The sequence below is a fragment of the Rhinopithecus bieti genome, unplaced genomic scaffold, assembly GCF_001698545.2.
Source record: "Rhinopithecus bieti isolate Rb0 unplaced genomic scaffold, ASM169854v2 scaffold_12155, whole genome shotgun sequence".
Lineage (NCBI taxonomy): Eukaryota > Metazoa > Chordata > Mammalia > Primates > Cercopithecidae > Rhinopithecus > Rhinopithecus bieti.
The window spans coordinates 3,009,900-3,026,922 of NW_016807423.1; the positions used below are offsets into that span (position 1 = coordinate 3,009,900).

The 17,023-nt window shown below is 55.9% G+C and overlaps 1 protein-coding gene across 6 annotated transcripts in view; it reads left to right on the forward strand.

Annotated features, from left to right (window-relative positions):
• The window catches only part of SLC6A9 (solute carrier family 6 member 9), a 41,087-nt gene that overhangs the window by 22,410 nt on the left and 1,654 nt on the right, over positions 1 to 17,023 (forward strand). For 4 of the 6 annotated variants that reach the window (XM_017881858.1, XM_017881857.1, XM_017881859.1 and 1 more), the window contains 10 exons: positions 3,528 to 3,684; positions 4,301 to 4,432; positions 6,054 to 6,324; positions 12,192 to 12,324; positions 12,531 to 12,665; positions 12,767 to 12,870; positions 13,554 to 13,791; positions 13,882 to 14,016; positions 14,125 to 14,224; positions 14,313 to 14,413. In XM_017881858.1, coding sequence (XP_017737347.1) covers positions 3,528 to 3,684; positions 4,301 to 4,432; positions 6,054 to 6,324; positions 12,192 to 12,324; positions 12,531 to 12,665; positions 12,767 to 12,870; positions 13,554 to 13,791; positions 13,882 to 14,016; positions 14,125 to 14,224; positions 14,313 to 14,413 — 1,506 coding nt within the window. The remainder of the gene's footprint in view (positions 1 to 3,527; positions 3,685 to 4,300; positions 4,433 to 6,053; positions 6,325 to 12,191; positions 12,325 to 12,530; positions 12,666 to 12,766; positions 12,871 to 13,553; positions 13,792 to 13,881; positions 14,017 to 14,124; positions 14,225 to 14,312; positions 14,414 to 17,023) is intronic. The other 2 variants (XM_017881860.1, XM_017881862.1) reach the window with 1 other exon arrangement.

Here is a 17,023-nt window from a genome sequence, read left to right on the forward strand (position 1 = left end):
CCATGGCTGGGAGAGCTTGGGGACAGGGCAAGGTAGGTAGTCCTGTCCTGGAGACCACCTGCTGGGCCCATGACAGTGGCAAGTGGAGGCTGCTTTGTCCTGGCGGTGGCCTCTCAGAGCTGCCAGGAAGGGTGACAGGGCATGTAGGGGCTGTTTAGGGAGCCTGCAGAGGAGGGGGCCAAGCCAGAGGGAACCATGTCGCTATGGTTTAATTCCCCACTGAGATGTGAGCAAGTGAGTGAGGGTGAGCAGAGGGGCGCAGATGGTGGTGACAGTGGTAGGGGGTAGGAGAAGCCTGGAGCAGAGCCCATCCATGGGGCTGAGCTGGTTCAGGCAGATGGGCAGCCAGTCTGGGTCAAATTGTGAGCACAAAGGGATCTTTCCATGGGCACCTCAGCTGATGACCACTGCAGGGACAGTTCATATCAGTGACACAGCCGTCCACCCAGCAGATCAAGAAAAACTAGAAGCTTAGAATAGGAAAGATTATGCAAGAAGGGAGAAAAAAAAAAAGCCATACAGTATTGAAAAAGATTTAGCTGCTCAGGAGGGAAGTCAGGAGGGGGTGGTCCCCAGAGAAGATCTGGACGAGGAAGGGAGCTAGAGCACCCAGAAAGTGCCTGGATTTTTTTTGGAGGGTCTTTCCTGCAGTTTGCTTGGAGAAAGGTAGGCTTGCTCTGTCCTCCGCTGAGAGCTCAGCCCTCCCCAGCCAAGCCACCTGAACATAGACAGCCCTGGAGTTGAAGTCAGAGGCCAAGCCTGGGCCAGGTTCCTGTGGTCGAACGCCACAGTGCTGGGACCCAGGCCCAAGCAGAAGTGGGTGCTGCTTCTGCGAGGATCCTCTGCACATAGCAGACCTTTAGTGTTGTCAGGAACTTCCTGCCAGAGCCCCATCGCCAACCCCAGTTCAGCCCCTGTCCTGGGAGCTGTGGCCTCCCTGGGTTACAGCCCGCACGGCTGAGCTGGTTAGCACACGGCTCATTAACGGAGCAGCGGCTGGCTCTTGAGGGCTCAGGCAGGCGGCTGTCTGTGGCACGTGGCTGTCTGTGGCACGTGGCTGGAAGCATCGCCACCTTCCCCATACCCTCCCATGCCAGGGAAGGAGCAGACTTCAGGGATCCAAATGTGGTCCCATTTGGTCGGGGGGTATGGGGCATCTGTCCCTCATCCTGCTGGGAACAGGAGACAGGCCTTGGTCTTCAAGCCTTGGGAACCTGGATCTCTGAAAAGGGCCTTGCCCTTCCCCTGCCCATGGGGCCATCCTGGACCATCAGTTGTTCCTTTCACAGCTCTAACTGCTGCTCTGTGCCGCTGGCACAATCAGGCATTGTGGCCCTCAGTAAACAACCCTGGGACAGAAGAAAACTGGCATTGTAGGGTCAACATATAGGAGCCCTATTTGGCTGACATTTGTTTGGGACCAGAGAAACCACCCCCAGCAGGCCTCACAGCCTCCAAAAGATGGCCCCTTGACTCTGTGATCTTGCCACACCTGCCCCAGTGAAGGCCCCAGGAGGTGGTGACGTGCTCAGGCAGGATTCTGTAGGGGCATGTCACAGAAGGCACACTCAGGCCAGGGGCCACCCTCTCCCAGGGCTAAGCATGTCTTCAAGCCTCTTCATCAGGGAGGCCTTCCTTGACCTCAGTCCTGCTTTCCCGCCTTGTCCTCCTTCCATAGTCTTGTGATTTTGAGATGATCCCCTCTATGGTCACACTGAAGCCGCATCTAAAGATGATAGGTGTGTACATTTCATTAATGGCTTGCGCACCCACTGGACTTCCATCTCCGAGCGGGTAGGAGCTCTCTGCTGAAGTGCCGCTTCCTGACACAGTGCCTGGCACATAGCCGGTGTCAATAAATCTGCCACTGCATGAATGAATCAACGAATGAATGAAAGAAGGCTTGTTCAGCCACCGATTTGTTCTGGGTGCTCCCCGAAGGAAACCCATGGTCCCTGGCACTGTGCCCCTGCCCTCTGTGGAGTGTGTGAGGGTCACATCTCGCCAGGGTCGTTGCTGGATTGGGTGCACAGGGTGGCTGCCCACAAAGGTGTCTGTGCTGCAGTGCCCACCCATCAGATCTTGGTGCCTCCTTTGCCTGCATTCCCACCTGGCCTATCCAAGGCACTTGGAGCCCAGGAAGACCATTCATCCTGTCTGTGTTTGTTCATAAGCATCAGGGTGTGATAGCATTTCACCTGCACCAGGCTGCCTTGCTTATTGGCCAGAGTGACTGCTGTCCTTGAATATGTCTCTTTCAAGTGGAGGGTCAGTGTGACATCATTGGCATCCCTCTGAGGCTACGGGGCTCCATCTCTGATGCCGGGTCTGTCTTTCTCTCAGGGGAATAGCCCACCTCTGGGAGGCTGTCTCTGGCACTAAGGTCTCTCTGTGTTTCTATTGGTGACACTGAGCCCATGTCTCCCTAGTGAGACCCCTTGGGGCCCTCGGGCTCTGGTTAATTTCCTGCTCACTGTGGGAGGGAGGTGGAAGGAGCATGGCACTTACTAAGGGACTTCTTTAACCAAGGGACTTGCAGAGCCAGTTCCAGCTTTTGGGCCTGGGGTTTCACAAGGGGCTGTCCTCAGTGAGGCCCAGGCCACCAGCCCAGTCCTGCAGGCCCCACATTCTTCCCTGGGGCAAATCCCCGCATCTGCCTCTCCTGACCTTCGGCCCCCTCCCCTGCAGGTGACGCTTCTCCCTGTTCAGAGGTCCTTCTCCCTGCCGCGCTTTTCCAGAGCCACTCCTTCCATTTCCCTAGCAGAGTCTGTCCTCAAAGTCTGGCATGAGGCCTACAACTCTGGTCTCCTTCCCCAACTCATGGCCCAGCACTCCCTAGCCATGGCCCAGGTCAGCTCCCCAGGGCTCCTCCTCAGTCATGGGCAGTGTAGCTAGCTCCCCGGACCCTCCCACCTGGAGTCCCAGAATGCCCTCCCCAGGTCTGGGCCGGCTCAGCTGCTCCCCCATTTCCTCTCAGCCCTGCCCACTCTGTGCCCCCAGGAAGAAGCCTTCAGCTGGGGGAGGGGTCTAGCCTCCCCTCCTCCGCTGTCGCCTGCCCAGGGGCAGCGTGCTCAGCCTGGTGATGTGGTAGGCGACGGGTGGGGGGGCTGTCTGGACACAGGCCCCTTTGTGCCCAGCCTGACTTGGCTGCTTGGTATGAGGCTCAGCTGCTCCCAGGTCCTTACCCAGAGGTGCAAGGGGAGGTTTTGGAGGGGCTTAGGGGCTCCTGGCCCTAGCTCCCTCTTCAGTGTCCCGCCTCCCAGACGCTGGCAGCAGCTCCTCAGGTGGGCTGTGCACCTGGCACTAGGTGCTGTGGGGCTGGTGAGGGAAGCTCTGCTTGGCGCCCTCTGGCAGCTGCTACTCTCTGTTGCCCTCCTTGCCAGGCCTGCCTGAAGCTCCTGCCAGCAGAGGGGAAGCCCAGGGAGGGGTGTTGGAGGGTCCATGGTTTCCCTGCTGGGGGAGGCCCAGAGGGTCAGGCATGGAGCACAAATGCCTTGCTGATGGTAGCTTCTCTCCTGTCCCCACAGAATGGTGCTGTGCCCAGCGAGGCCACCAAGAGGGACCAGAACCTCAAACGGGGCAACTGGGGCAACCAGATCGAGTTTGTACTGACGAGCGTGGGCTATGCCGTGGGCCTGGGCAATGTCTGGCGCTTCCCATACCTCTGCTATCGCAACGGGGGAGGTACCCAGCGGGCACAGGGCAGGGACCACCCACTTGGGTAGAGCCCACCCACTAGGGCCTGGGCCAGCCTCTCCCTGGCACAGACCCACTCCAGATAAAGGCTGGCCTCCGGCCTTGGCCTCCTTTGCCCCCATCCCTGGCTTAGGCACCCTTTGCCTAAGGCAGGCCACCCCAGACCCTGGCAGTCTGTTGTTCGGGCCTGGCCCTGCCAGTTGGCCCCCTTTGAGGTGAGGAGAGGCAAGAAAGGACCTAACCCCCACTCAAGGCTCCCTGTTCTATTCCCTGGGGTTCAGCAGCCCCCCTAAATGGTTCAGGATATTTGAGGATCTCAGCAACTTATGCTTGTGAAATCGCTTGGTTAAACCATCAAATCCCACCCAAGTATGGAGGCTCTGGGGCCTGGATTCCACTCTGAGCAGACTTCCTGAGAGCCTCTGTCAAGTTCAAAGACAGGCTGGGGGTGGTGTGCCTCAGCCCAGGCTCCTGCTCAAGCCTGGCACACTCCTCCCTGGGTCCTACCCAATCACGAAGGTTTTGCTGTTGGGTTCTGAGCAGGAAGCCCAGGGTGAGATCCCTCCAAGCCCACTCCTGAGCCAGACCTCTCCCTGCCTACCAGGCGCCTTCATGTTCCCATACTTCATCATGCTCATCTTCTGCGGGATCCCTCTCTTCTTCATGGAGCTCTCCTTCGGCCAGTTTGCGAGCCAGGGGTGCCTGGGGGTCTGGAGGATCAGCCCCATGTTCAAAGGTGAGGCCTGGGCGGGGCCCTCGCTCACACACACACAAACACACGACGGCCTCTGATGGCCGCGCGAACGTGCCCATCTGTACAAACACGGCTGACCTCTGTAGAGCCCTGATGCTGACCCCAAGCCCCACATCAATGGCCTAAGCCATGGTATGCATGCTGGGACCCATGTTTACTTGGCCGCCACCCTCCCCTCCTACCACGTGTACACACAAAACTCCTTTGGCCCCCTGGCCGACTTACCCCTACCAAGACCTCGACCTGGCCTTCCTATGGCCCTCCATCTCAGCCTGCCCCTTGGGACCTTAGAGATTATTAACCTTGGGCCGGGCACAGTGGCTCACGCCTGTAATCCCAGCACTTTGGGAGGCCGAGGTGGGCGGATCACCTGAGGTCAGGAGTTTGAGACCAGCCTGACCAACATGGAGAAACCCCATCTTGGCCTGGTGTGGTGGCTCATGCCTATAATCCCAGCACTTTGGGAGGCCGAGGCGGGCGGATCACAAGGTCAGGAGATCGAGACCATACTGGCTAACACAGTGAAACCCTGTCTCTACTAAAAATACAAAAACAAAATTAGCCCTGCCTGGTGGCGGGCGCCTGCAGTCCCAGCTACTCAGGAGGCTGAGGCGGGAGAATGGCGTGAACCCAGGAGGCGGAGCTTGCAGTGAGCCGAGATCGTGCCTCTGCACTCCAGCCTNTGGCCTGGTGTGGTGGCTCATGCCTATAATCCCAGCACTTTGGGAGGCCGAGGCGGGCGGATCACAAGGTCAGGAGATCGAGACCATACTGGCTAACACAGTGAAACCCTGTCTCTACTAAAATACAAAACAAAATTAGCCCTGCCTGGTGGCGGGCGCCTGCAGTCCCAGCTACTCAGGAGGCTGAGGCGGGAGAATGGCGTGAACCCAGGAGGCGGAGCTTGCAGTGAGCCGAGATCGTGCCTCTGCACTCCAGCCTGGGTGACAGAGGAAGACTTCAGCTCAAAAAAAAAAAAAAAAAGGAAAAAGAAACCCCATCTCTACTAAAAATACGAAATTAGCCGGTTGTGGTGGCGATGCCTGTAATCCCAGCTACTCGGGAGGCTGAGGCAGGAGAATCGCTTGATCCCAACTACCCGGGAGGTGGAGGTTGCAGTGAGCCAAGATCGTGCCATTGCACTCCAGCCTGGGCAAGAAAAGCAAAAACTCTGTCTCAAACAAAACAAAACAAAACAAAACAAAACAAAAAAAAACGCCGGGTGCGGTGGCTCACCCCTGTAATCCCAGCACTTTGGGAGGCCGAGGCAGGCGGATCACAAGGTGGGAGATCGAGACCATACTGGCTAACACAGTGAAACCCCGTCTCTACTAAAAATACAAAAAAATTAGCCCGGCATGGTGGTGGGCACCTGTAGTCCCAGCTACTTGGGAGGCCGAGGTAGGAGAATGGCATGAACCCGGGAAGTGGAGCTTGCAGTGAGCCAAGATTGCACCACTGCACTCCAGTCTGGGTGACAGAGCGTGGGCGACAGAGCAAGACTCCGTCCCAAAAAAAAAAAAAAGAAAAAAAGAAATTATTAACCTCACCTCCTCCTGCTGGATGCGTGAGGCTCCTCCCCCCTGCCCCTCCCCTCCTGCAGGCGTGGGCTATGGTATGATGGTGGTGTCCACCTACATCGGTATCTACTACAACGTGGTCATCTGCATTGCCTTCTACTACTTCTTCTCGTCCATGACGCACGTGCTGCCCTGGGCCTACTGCAATAACCCCTGGAACACGCGTGACTGTGCTGGTGTGCTGGACGCCTCCAACCTCACCAATGGCTCTCGGCCAGCCGCCTTGCCCAGCAACCTCTCCCACCTGCTCAACCACAGCCTCCAGAGGACCAGCCCCAGCGAGGAGTACTGGAGGTGAGGCACCCGTGGGACCTGGGGTGGCAACCCTGTCCCCACTGGGCAGCCATCTGAAGACAAAGTCGGGTGCCTGCTGCAGGTTCAGCTCCCTGCTGGGCTGGGAGAGGGTAGAGGCGAGTGAAGAGGTTTAGGAGAAGAGCCTGATGTACAGAAAGCAATGGAAAATGGAGGCTGGGTGCGGTGGCTCATGCCTGTAATCCCAGCAATTTGGGAGGCTGAGATGGGCGGATCACGAGGTCAGGAGACTGAGACCATCCTGGCTAACATGGTGAAACCCCGTCTCTACTAAAAATACAAACAAAGAAAAAAAATTAGCCGGGCATGGTGGCAGGTGCGGGAGAATGGCGTGAACCCGGGAGGTAGAGCTTGCAGTGAGCTGAGATCGCTTCGCTGCACTTCAGCCTGGGCAACAGAGTGAGACTCCATCTCAAAAAAAAAAAAAAAAAAAAAAAAAAAAAAAAAAAAAAGAAGGAAAGCAATGGAAGATGGAATGTTGAGTTGCAGGATCTTTACAGAGCAGCCGTGAGGAAGGCCGTCAGAAATCCAGCAAACCAGCCTTCAGAGGAGACTCGGGAAAGGAGGGGCAGATCCTGGGGAGAATAAGAGTGTGGGTAAAGGCCCTGTCCCCGATGAGCAGAGGCTGGCCCCAAGGCTGGAGGGAGCCTGCTCTGATGAGAGTAACAGGTGTGGGGAGAATGCATGGGCTTCAGGTAGCCTAGGAAGTGGTACTGCTTTCATAAAGAACTTGCCAGGATTAGGGTTAGACTTGATGATGCAGAACAAAAGACGCCATGGAAGGTCTCCGAGCCGGGGGTGCTGTGATCAAGACATCATGGCACATTTTGTTCAGAGGCGACAGAGACCAGAGTCTCAGGTCATCCTGCTGTGCCCTCCACCCACCAGTTGGAAATTCCCCGTGTCTTGCTGGGGAACCCCTGGGCATAGGGCTTTGGGGGCATGCTGGCAGGCCTCCACCATTCATTCCACAACATTCACGCCTCTGCTCTGCCAGGCCCTGTGTCCCCATGGTGGGTATGAACGGCCCAGAGCCCCTGTCCTGAGGAGCTCACAGGGTAGTGGGGAGACAGATCGTTAATCACAGTAGGGCAGGTGCCTCGGTCCAGGTGTATGCAGGGGTGTCATGGGGACACAAAGGGGCTAGTGCTTGGTGCTAAGGGGATGGGGCAAGACCAGGCAGTCAGGGCTTCCCAGAGAAGGGAGAGAGGAAAATAGAGAGATTGGGAGCCGCATGAGCAGGTGAGCAGAGGGCAGGAGGCAAACTGGAGCTGGGGTTGGGAGCAGGTGGGACGCTGAGTGATAAGACAGAAGAGGCCAGTAGGCATCATATAACACAGGGCCTCCCATGCCAGGCTAAGGGTTTGAGGCTTTCTCCACATATAATGGAAAGCCATGACTGAAATGCACGAGGGTCCGAGGATAGCGCAAGTCACCACAGGTCCTCTAAGCCCAGGCCCGAGTGCTCTGACCCTGAAGGACCCAGTTTCCCTGTGCCAACCTCTGTGCTGGGCTGTAGACACTCAAAGACGGGTAAGACGGGGTCACTATTCTCAAGGACCCAGAGCATAGCGAACACAGCTGCTGTCCTTCAGAGAGGCATGGGCAGACTCAGGCACTGTCACCAGATAGGTCATTTCTCTTTTAATTTTTAAATTTTAACATCCTAACATTTATTTTATTTTTTAAAAACACACCTGGAACTGAATGGACAGATTTTTTTTTTTTTTTTTTTTTTTTTTTTTTTTTTTGAGACAGAGTCTCACTCTGTTGGCCAGGCTGGAGTGCAGTGGCGCGATCTCAGTTCATTGCAACTTCCGCCTCCCAGGTTTAAGCGATTCTCCTGCCTCAGCCTCCCTAGTAGTTGGGATTACAAGCACCTGCCTCCATGCCTGGCTTGTTTTTGTATTTTTAGTAGAGACGGGGTTTCGACATGTTGGCCGGGCTAGTCTCGAACTCCTGACCTCAGGTGATCCACCCGCTCTGGCCTCCCAAAGTGCTGGGGTTACAGGCATGAGCCACCATGCCCAGCTGATTTATTGAGTACCTACTAGGTACCGGGTACTGTTCTCAGAGGGGAGAGAGGGCAGGGAGGAAGACACTGTCCTCACAGAGCTGCTGTCTGACGGGAAAACAAGCAGATACTGCCGAGTGAGGCATTTTACTACATTTGAGGCATAATGTGGACTGGGCAACTTGATCTAGTCTGGGGTGATGAACCTTCCTGGAAGCTCCCAGAAACACAAATCCTTGTGCACCCCCACCCCCAGATGCTCCAGTGGTGGTTGTCCCAGGGACCGACTCAGAGATTCCCAGCCCTGGGCCCACCCAGGGCAAAGCCTAGAGATTTTTTTTTTTTTTTTTTTTGAGACGGAGTCTTGCTCTGTCACCCAGGCTGGAGTGCAGTGGCTGGATCTCCGCTCACTGCAAGCTCCGCCTCCCGGGTTCACACCATTCTCCTGTCTCAGCCTCCCGAGTAGCTGGGACTACAGGCGCCCGCCTCGTCGCCCGGCTAGTTTTTTGTATTGTTTAGTAGAGACGGGGTTTCACCGTATTAGCCAGGATGGTCTCGATCTCCTGACCTCGTGATCGCCCGTCTCAGCCTCCCAAAGTGCTGGGATTACAGGCTTGAGCTACCGCGCCCGGCCAGCTCTAGAGATTTTATCCAGTAAAATCAGAGGGGGAAGAGCCTTCAAAGAAATCTGACTGGTGGAGCCGTTGCACTCTACTCCCCAGCGCGGGCTGGAGCCAGGCCTGCCTAACTGGCCACTGTCCCATGCAGGACACCTTCTCGGCAGCACGGCTCCCTGCTGCCCTCTCCTGGAGAGTCAGGGAAATGGCCCTGAAGAGAGCAACCCAGGCTGGCTTCAGCAAGGGAGGAAAGGAAGCACCCTTATTGTTGAGCACCTACCACGTGCCAGGCATATTATCTAAGTAGATATTAGTATCCGTATTTTCAGATTCAGAGACTGCCGTTTAGAGGTTAAGGAGCTAGGCAGCAGTTGCTGTCAGAATCTGCGTGCGTTGCGCCCCTCTGGTGCTGCTGTTGCTGGGTGTGCTGCGGTGAATTAGGTGGGGGCGGTTGTGCAGGTGTTTAGTCCACACTTTCCAACAACCCTTTGGACAGCTGCGCCATCTCACTGGAGTGCCACAAAAACCCTGTTAGGTAGCTTGTGTAGGGATTTTTTTAATCACCATTTTACAAATGAGGGAAGCGAATCGAAAGTCAGATGAAGAGACTCTAAAGTGAGAGAAGCTCAAAGGGTAGATTTCTGAGCCCAAGTCTGCCTCTCACCCACTCAACCTTGTCACTCAGAGTCCTCCCCTCCCTTTCCACCCTCTTCACAATCTTGCCTTCCAGTCCCCTGTGCTGGTTTGATACTTGCTACTGGGCCCTAAACCCATGACCAGGCCTTCTCACCTCTGCCGTCCCTGTGGGGCCCAGATCCTGTCCCCCAGGGTCTTCATGGCAGCTCTGGAGTCACACAGACCCCTCTCAAATCCTGGCTGTGCCACTTATTAGCTGTGGCCTTGGGAGGTCGTTCACAGTCATTTGTCCATGAAATTGGGTGGTCATGATACCTACCTGGTTTTAAAAACAAAATGAGATAATGCAACCTAAATCACTAAGACTGCTGATAGGAGCTCAGGCAGCACAACCATAGCCCCTGTGGGACCTGTTCCTGAGGGTCCTGTTCTCAAGGCGCTTACCACCTAGCTGGGAAAATAAGATATGTCACGTGGAGACGTTTTTAAAGCAATGCAGAATAATTCTGGAGATGTCATGTGTCAAGAGGCCACTTGTAAATATGTTGGGTTCCAAATGTCCTTAGGCTGTTTGATCTCAAAAGCGTGTGCTCCAAAACCAAAACCAAACAAAAAACAGAATATGGTGCCATAAAAATAAAGCTAGAATTCATCATTTGGTTTCCAGGCTAGCCTTTTAAACTCTTCAGTCCCTAACATTGTAATGCTGTATACTTGCAGTCAAAAATAATATAGGCCAGGTGTGGTGGCTCACGCCTGTAATCCCAGCACTTTGGGAGGCCGAGGCAGGAGGATCACTTGAGCCCAGGAGTTCGAGACCAGCCTGGGCAATATGGTGATACCACAACTCTACAAAAAATACAAAAATTAGCTGGGCGTGGTGGTGCACACATGTAGTCCCATCTACTCGGGAGGCTGAGGTGGGAGGATCAATTGAGCCTGGGAGTTCGAGGCTGCAGTGAGCCATGATTGTGCCATTGCACTCCAGCCTGGGCTATAGAGCAAGACCCTGTCTCAATAATAATAATATAAAACACTACCTGTTTAGCATTTATGGTTAGACAAAGTATTAAAAAATCCTTCAGGCAGGGTGCGATGGCTCATGCCTATAATCCCAGCACTTTGGGAGGCCAAGGCAGGCAGGTCACCTGAGGTCAGGAGTTTGAGACCAGCCTCACCAACATGGTGAAACCCTGTTTCTACTAAAAATACAAAACTTAGCTAGGCATGGTGGCGGGCACCTGTAATCCCAGCCACTCGGGAGGCTGAGGCAGGAGAATCGCTTGAACCTGGGAGGCGGAGGTTGCAGTGAGCCCTGATTGCACGAATGCACTCCAGCCTGGGTGACAGAGCGAGACTGTGTATTAAAAAAAAAAGAAAAAAGAAAAAAGAAAAACCTTCAAACAAGAAATGGTTTCTTTACTTTGAATGCTGGTGCTGGAGGTAGAGCAGTTGTTCTCCGCCCTCTTCCCTAAGGGCTGGGGAGATGCCCCTGCAGGCCTATATGCCTAGCACCTAGCACAGGGCTGGGCACATAAATGGTTGATCAAAAGATCACAGCTGGTATGGGATAGGGTGCCAGATGGAGCCACCCAGAGGGGAAAAATTTGGGTTCAATCTTTTTTTGAGATGGACTCTTACTCTGTCGCCCAGGCTAAAGTGCAGTGGCACAATCTCAGCTCACTACAACTTTCGCCTCCTGGGTTCAAGAGGTTCTCCTGCCTCAGCCTCCCAAGTAGCTGGGATTACAGGCACCCGCCATCATGCCTGGTTAATTTTTGTATTTTTGTAGAGACGGGGTTTCACTATGTTGGCCAGGCTGGTTTTGAACTCCTGACCTCAGGTGATCTACCCACCACGGCCTCCCAAAGTGCTGAGAATACAGGTGTGAGCCACCACACCTGGCCAGGGTGCAACCTTTACTGAGCAATCCACTGCCCACTGCCGCCCTCAGTTTATCAGAGATAGAGCTAATTGGTGCACGTAAAATGCTCACTGGTGGCTTCCTGGAGGACCCACCTGACCTCAGGTGATCTGCCCGCCTTGACCTCCACAGAGCGCAGGGATTACAGGCACGAGCCACCACACCTGGCCAGGGTCCAGTCTTTACTGAGCATTCCACTGCCTCCCTCAGTTTATCAGAGATAGAGTGATTGGTGCAGGTGAGATGCTCACTGGTGGCTTCCTGGAGGAGGTGACACCTGACAGGATGAGGAAAAGGCATTCCTGAAGGGAGAAACATGCAAACAAGGACCTGGGCTGAGCCCAACTGGAGACAAGAAGATCTCCTCGTGCAGGGACTGGGAAGACCACCCAAGCCTGGGGTGTGGCCTCCAGGAGCCCTTGAAGGGCCTGGGAAAGGCTGCAGAGCAGTGGACTGTGTCGGGCTCCCCAGGGGCTGCAGCAGGTGGAGGGGGCTGGGCCGGCCAGGGCTGGGCCCCTGAAGTAGCTCCCATGTCACACAAAGTGGCTGCCAGGACCTCATGACAAAGGAGGGTATGGCCCAGGTGGGCCCTGAGCCTTGGGAATTTGCTGCTGGGCAGCAGGGGCTGGCCATCTGTAACAGAGTCTCCCCTTCCCAGGCTGTACGTGCTGAAGCTATCAGGCGACATCGGGAACTTTGGGGAGGTGCGGCTGCCCCTCCTTGGCTGCCTCGGTGTCTCCTGGGTGGTCGTCTTCCTCTGCCTCATCCGAGGGGTCAAGTCTTCAGGGAAAGCAAGTACCCCTCCCCCAGCAGGGTCTGTGCCCACCCAGAAAGATCCTGACCCCTACCTGGGTTATGTGTATGTTGCAGGGAGGGGATGCTGAAGGGACTCCAGAGCGGGAGAGGGACTGGGGGCTGGTGGTGATTAGGGAGCCAGGGTGGTAGTGCCCAGGGGAGGGAAGAGCCCGGAAGAGTCCATGGAGCCCTCTTGTGCCAGGTGGTGTACTTCACAGCCACGTTCCCCTACGTGGTGCTGACCATTCTGTTTGTCCGCGGAGTGACCCTGGAGGGAGCCTTCACCGGCATCATGTACTACCTAACCCCGCAGTGGGACAAGATCCTGGAGGCCAAGGTGGGAAGTGAGGGAAACCGGAAACCAGAAGCGGGCTGGGGAAGGGCTGGGGAGGTGCCTGCCTCTGCCCACAGCTCCTCACCGCCGGCCCCTCCCTGCAGGTGTGGGGTGATGCCGCCTCCCAGATCTTCTACTCACTGGGCTGTGCGTGGGGAGGCCTCATCACCATGGCTTCCTACAACAAGTTCCACAATAACTGTTACCGGTGAGTGCTCCCTGCCGGGCTGAGGCTGCCCCCTCCCTGCCCTCTCTGCAGCCTGATCCCAGCTCCAGTGCAGCCGTGGGCCCACCAGGCCTCCTTTCCTCTCATGATCTTGAGGTTCTGGGAATACTGGTTCTGGATAAAGTTGTTGGAGAATGGGGAGAGAGGCTTAGGCAGGAGAGAGAAGAGAGATGGGGACAGTGATGTCCCAGGGGTCTGTGAGGACTCAGGCAGCTCAGGCTCACTTAAAAATGCCCAGAACAGACCAGAAAAGGAGTTGGGGGCCAGGCTCAGTGCTTCATGCCGTAATCCCAGCACTTTGAGAGGCCAAGGCGGGAGGATTACTTGAGCCCAGGAATTCAAGACAAGCCTGGGCAACATAGTGAGACCCCATCTTTCTTTATAAAACATAAAAGAAAATTAGCTGGGCGTGGTGGCACACACCTGTAGTCCCAGCTACTTAGGAGGCTGAGGGGGGAGGATTGCTTGAGACCAAGAGGTCAAGGCTACAGTGAGCTGTGATAGCACCATTGCACTCCAGCCTGGGCAACAGAGTGAGACCCTGTCTCCCACCCCCCAAAAAATAGTTGGGGGCGCCCTTGTTCCTAGAACTTTCCCTGTCTCCATGTCTCCTCTTGGCCCAAATCGGGGAGAGGGAAGCTGAACTCTGTTTTCCTCCCCATCAGGGACAGCGTCATCATCAGCATCACCAACTGTGCCACCAGCGTCTATGCGGGCTTCGTCATCTTCTCCATCCTCGGCTTCATGGCCAGTCACCTGGGGGTGGATGTGTCCCGCGTGGCAGACCACGGCCCCGGCCTGGCCTTCGTGGCTTACCCCGAGGCCCTCACACTACTTCCCATCTCCCCGCTGTGGTCTCTGCTCTTCTTCTTCATGCTCATCCTGCTGGGGCTGGGCACTCAGGTATGAGGTGCAGGACGTGGACTGGAGGCTGGGGGAGGGAGGGGACAGGAACAAGGGGCAGGTCCCCAATCTGACAGCCACATCCTGCAGTTCTGCCTCCTGGAGACGCTGGTCACAGCCATTGTGGATGAGGTGGGGAATGAGTGGATCCTGCAGAAAAAGACCTATGTGACCTTGGGTGTGGCTGTGGCTGGCTTCCTGCTGGGCATCCCCCTCACCAGCCAGGTAAGAGCTGAGTAAGGGAAGGGCTGGCTCAGAGTTGCCAGGACGTTCAGAGAAGGGTGGGGGAGCCCGGGCTGCAGGCGCCTCCCACAGCCGCCCACTGTTCCCCAGGCAGGCATCTACTGGCTGCTGCTGATGGACAACTATGCGGCCAGCTTCTCTTTGGTGGTCATCTCCTGCATCATGTGTGTGGCCATCATGTACATCTATGGTGAGCACTCGAGCCTCCGGCCTCCCGTCACCCGGCCCCTGGCCCGCCCACTCTGTCTTGTGGGCCTGCTGACCCCTCCTCTCTCCAGGGCACCAGAACTACTTCCAGGACATCCAGATGATGCTGGGATTCCCACCGCCCCTCTTCTTTCAGATCTGCTGGCGCTTCGTCTCTCCTGCCATCATCTTCGTGAGTTCCCTGGCCGGCCCCTCCCTTCCCTTTCTGCCCCTTGGCTATCTCTTGGGACCCAGCGGAGGGAGAGTGGGAGCTCCCGCACCTGGCCGGAGCTCCATACCCATGACTCTGGCCTTTGGGAGGCTAAGGGAGGTTGGAGAGAGTCAGAGAGGCGTGTGGCGACTCAGAGCTGCCCGGGCCCTGGCCTCAGGTTAGGAGGGGAGTGCCACAGCCTGTATTTGACTGCAGACATTGCTCAGGCATTCCTGCCTGGCACCCTGGGGGACTCAGGAGTCAATACGGATAGCGTGTCAGCCTCTGCCTGCTGGCCTCATCTCCCATCCCTCTAGGGAGAGTGTTCTAGGGCCTTGGCTATGTGGTGGGAACCAGTGTTCCAGAAGCAGCCCAAGACTGGTAGACCAGGCTGTGAAATCAGATGTCAGCTCTACATGGGGGCAATCTGCAAGCCTTCCAGGCAGTGAGGTGGGCTGGCTTGGGTGGGGGGTGTTCTAGGTTTTATGAATATTCAACAGCTGAGAAATTCCCATCAGGGAGCTGAATTGGTGGAAGGAATCCACCACGGCAAGGAAGCAGGCACTTTCCACACACCATTCCCATGTAACCCGTGGTAGAGCTCTCCAAGGTGTCATTGTTATCCCCACTTTACAGATGAGGAAACTGAAGCACGGGGATAAGTAATTGGCCCATGCTAATTACACAGCTAATAAGAGGCAGAGCCACAATTCAAATCAGGTAGTCCAATTCCAAGCCTGGGCCAGTGCCACACTAGAAGCACCTCTGCAGGAGGGAGGAATGGTCCAGGGGCTAAAACCGTATGACTTGGCTCCTTCCTGTTTGGGGTGGGATTCGGGGAAGGCAGGTATTGACAGTGTAATGGTCACTCCACAGAGGACAGGCAGGGTCATCTCTGAGTGACAGTGAGAGGGCTGGCCCAGTGGCCCGGGCAGTGTTCGGAGCCACACTCTTGTCATGTTTAATGCCTCAGTGGCACAGGGGGCTAAGCACCGGACTTCCCCTGTGGCTCATGTTTCTGAATAAAGGCCTGTGGAGGGCTGAGGTCTCTACCCCATAGGGTGTGGGATGTTCCCGAGCCTGGCACAGGCTCTCCCTCTGGCCACTGGCCCAGCTTTGAAACAGGAGGAGTGCAAGTGGTGGTGGTGGGAGGCAGGGGAAGGCAGGCACCACCACCCCAGAGTGCCATGCCTTCTGGGGCAGTGGCCCAAGGGGAGCTCAGCCTCTGCGGCTCGGAAAGTCTCCCAGTATTCAGACTAGATTGATGTCCTGGGGAAAGACCAGGGGGCACCTGCCAAGGGCAGTGGGGAGGAAGGAGACAAGCACAAAAAGGATCTGTAGGGGCAGCCTTGGCTGGGATCTGGTGTCTCCACAAGATTGAGGCACAGCGGGTGGGGCCCTTCCTGTGCCCAGGAAGCCAGGCTGGAGTTACCTTTAGGGGAGCCTAGAGTCCTCTCCTTGGGGTAACTCCAGCCTGGCTTTCTGGGCTGTTGTGTTTTCTCTGGGGGCTTTCTTTTTTCATATTTCTGAAAAGCTCTTTTTGACAAACTCCACCCTTCTGTCAGCGCAAATGAGGGATTTGTCCACACGTAGGTCAGGATCTGTTCCATTTAGGAAACCTGTCATAAGCTCCCATCATGTGCAGCATCCCCGGAGGGTCCTCCAGTTTGGATGTGGGTCTTGCATTCTAGAATATGGCCCTGTGCTTCAGGATGGGGCTGGAACCTCAGGAGGAGGGTGCTGGGACACCCTCCCACCCAGGCCCTCTGGGTGACCCGCCAGCCACTGCCTGTGTTTCTGCCTCCTTTCACTCCTTTTGTTGCTGCAGCCACAAGTCTTATTTCCAGTCTCACTCATCTCTTTCCAAGGAGGCTCCCTAGAGCACCGCAGCCCGACACTCACCATTTCAGCCCGTGGAGCTTCCCCAGGCTGAATGTCCCTGTCTCCACAGCCATAGACAGGCAGGGCTTTGCCCTACCCTCTTTCCATCCTCCTTTGCCTCTCTGTACAAATCAGTTCAAATCAACACAAGAGACTGTGGCAGGCACTGTACTGGGCACTGCACCCCCAGAGTTGATGCAATTCCAGGAGCTCCCAGGTCTATGGGAACATTAAACCAAGCCACTCTAAGGGAAGCAGGTGGAAAACGCCGAGGGGAGGCCGTGCAGGAGGAAATGGGGGAAATCTGGGATGGCTTCTTGAAGGAGAGGGCACTGGCATAGGGTTTGACAGAGGAAGATGCAGAGGATGATTCCCCAGAATAAATGAAGAGAGGATGGGAAACACTGGGTGTGACTGAAACACTGAGGGTGGGGTAGTGTGGCAGGCAAGACAATTTGAGGTCGCACTTCCAGGTGACAGCCTAAAGGTCCAGGATGTGGCCTTACTTCAGTTGGCCAGGGGAAGCCATAGCGAGTCTTTGAGCAGAACTGATTGACTTCCAAAGGCAGCAGCAGCTCGACTGTGCTCGGCCAGTTCAGGACCGCGGCGAAGACAGACTTCCCTCCACAGAGCCTTCCTGCCCACAGTGCCCCAGTCCCCTGGCCCTGCCTGCTTCTTCCACGGCCCAGATGTTGGCAGCTGTCCCTGTTC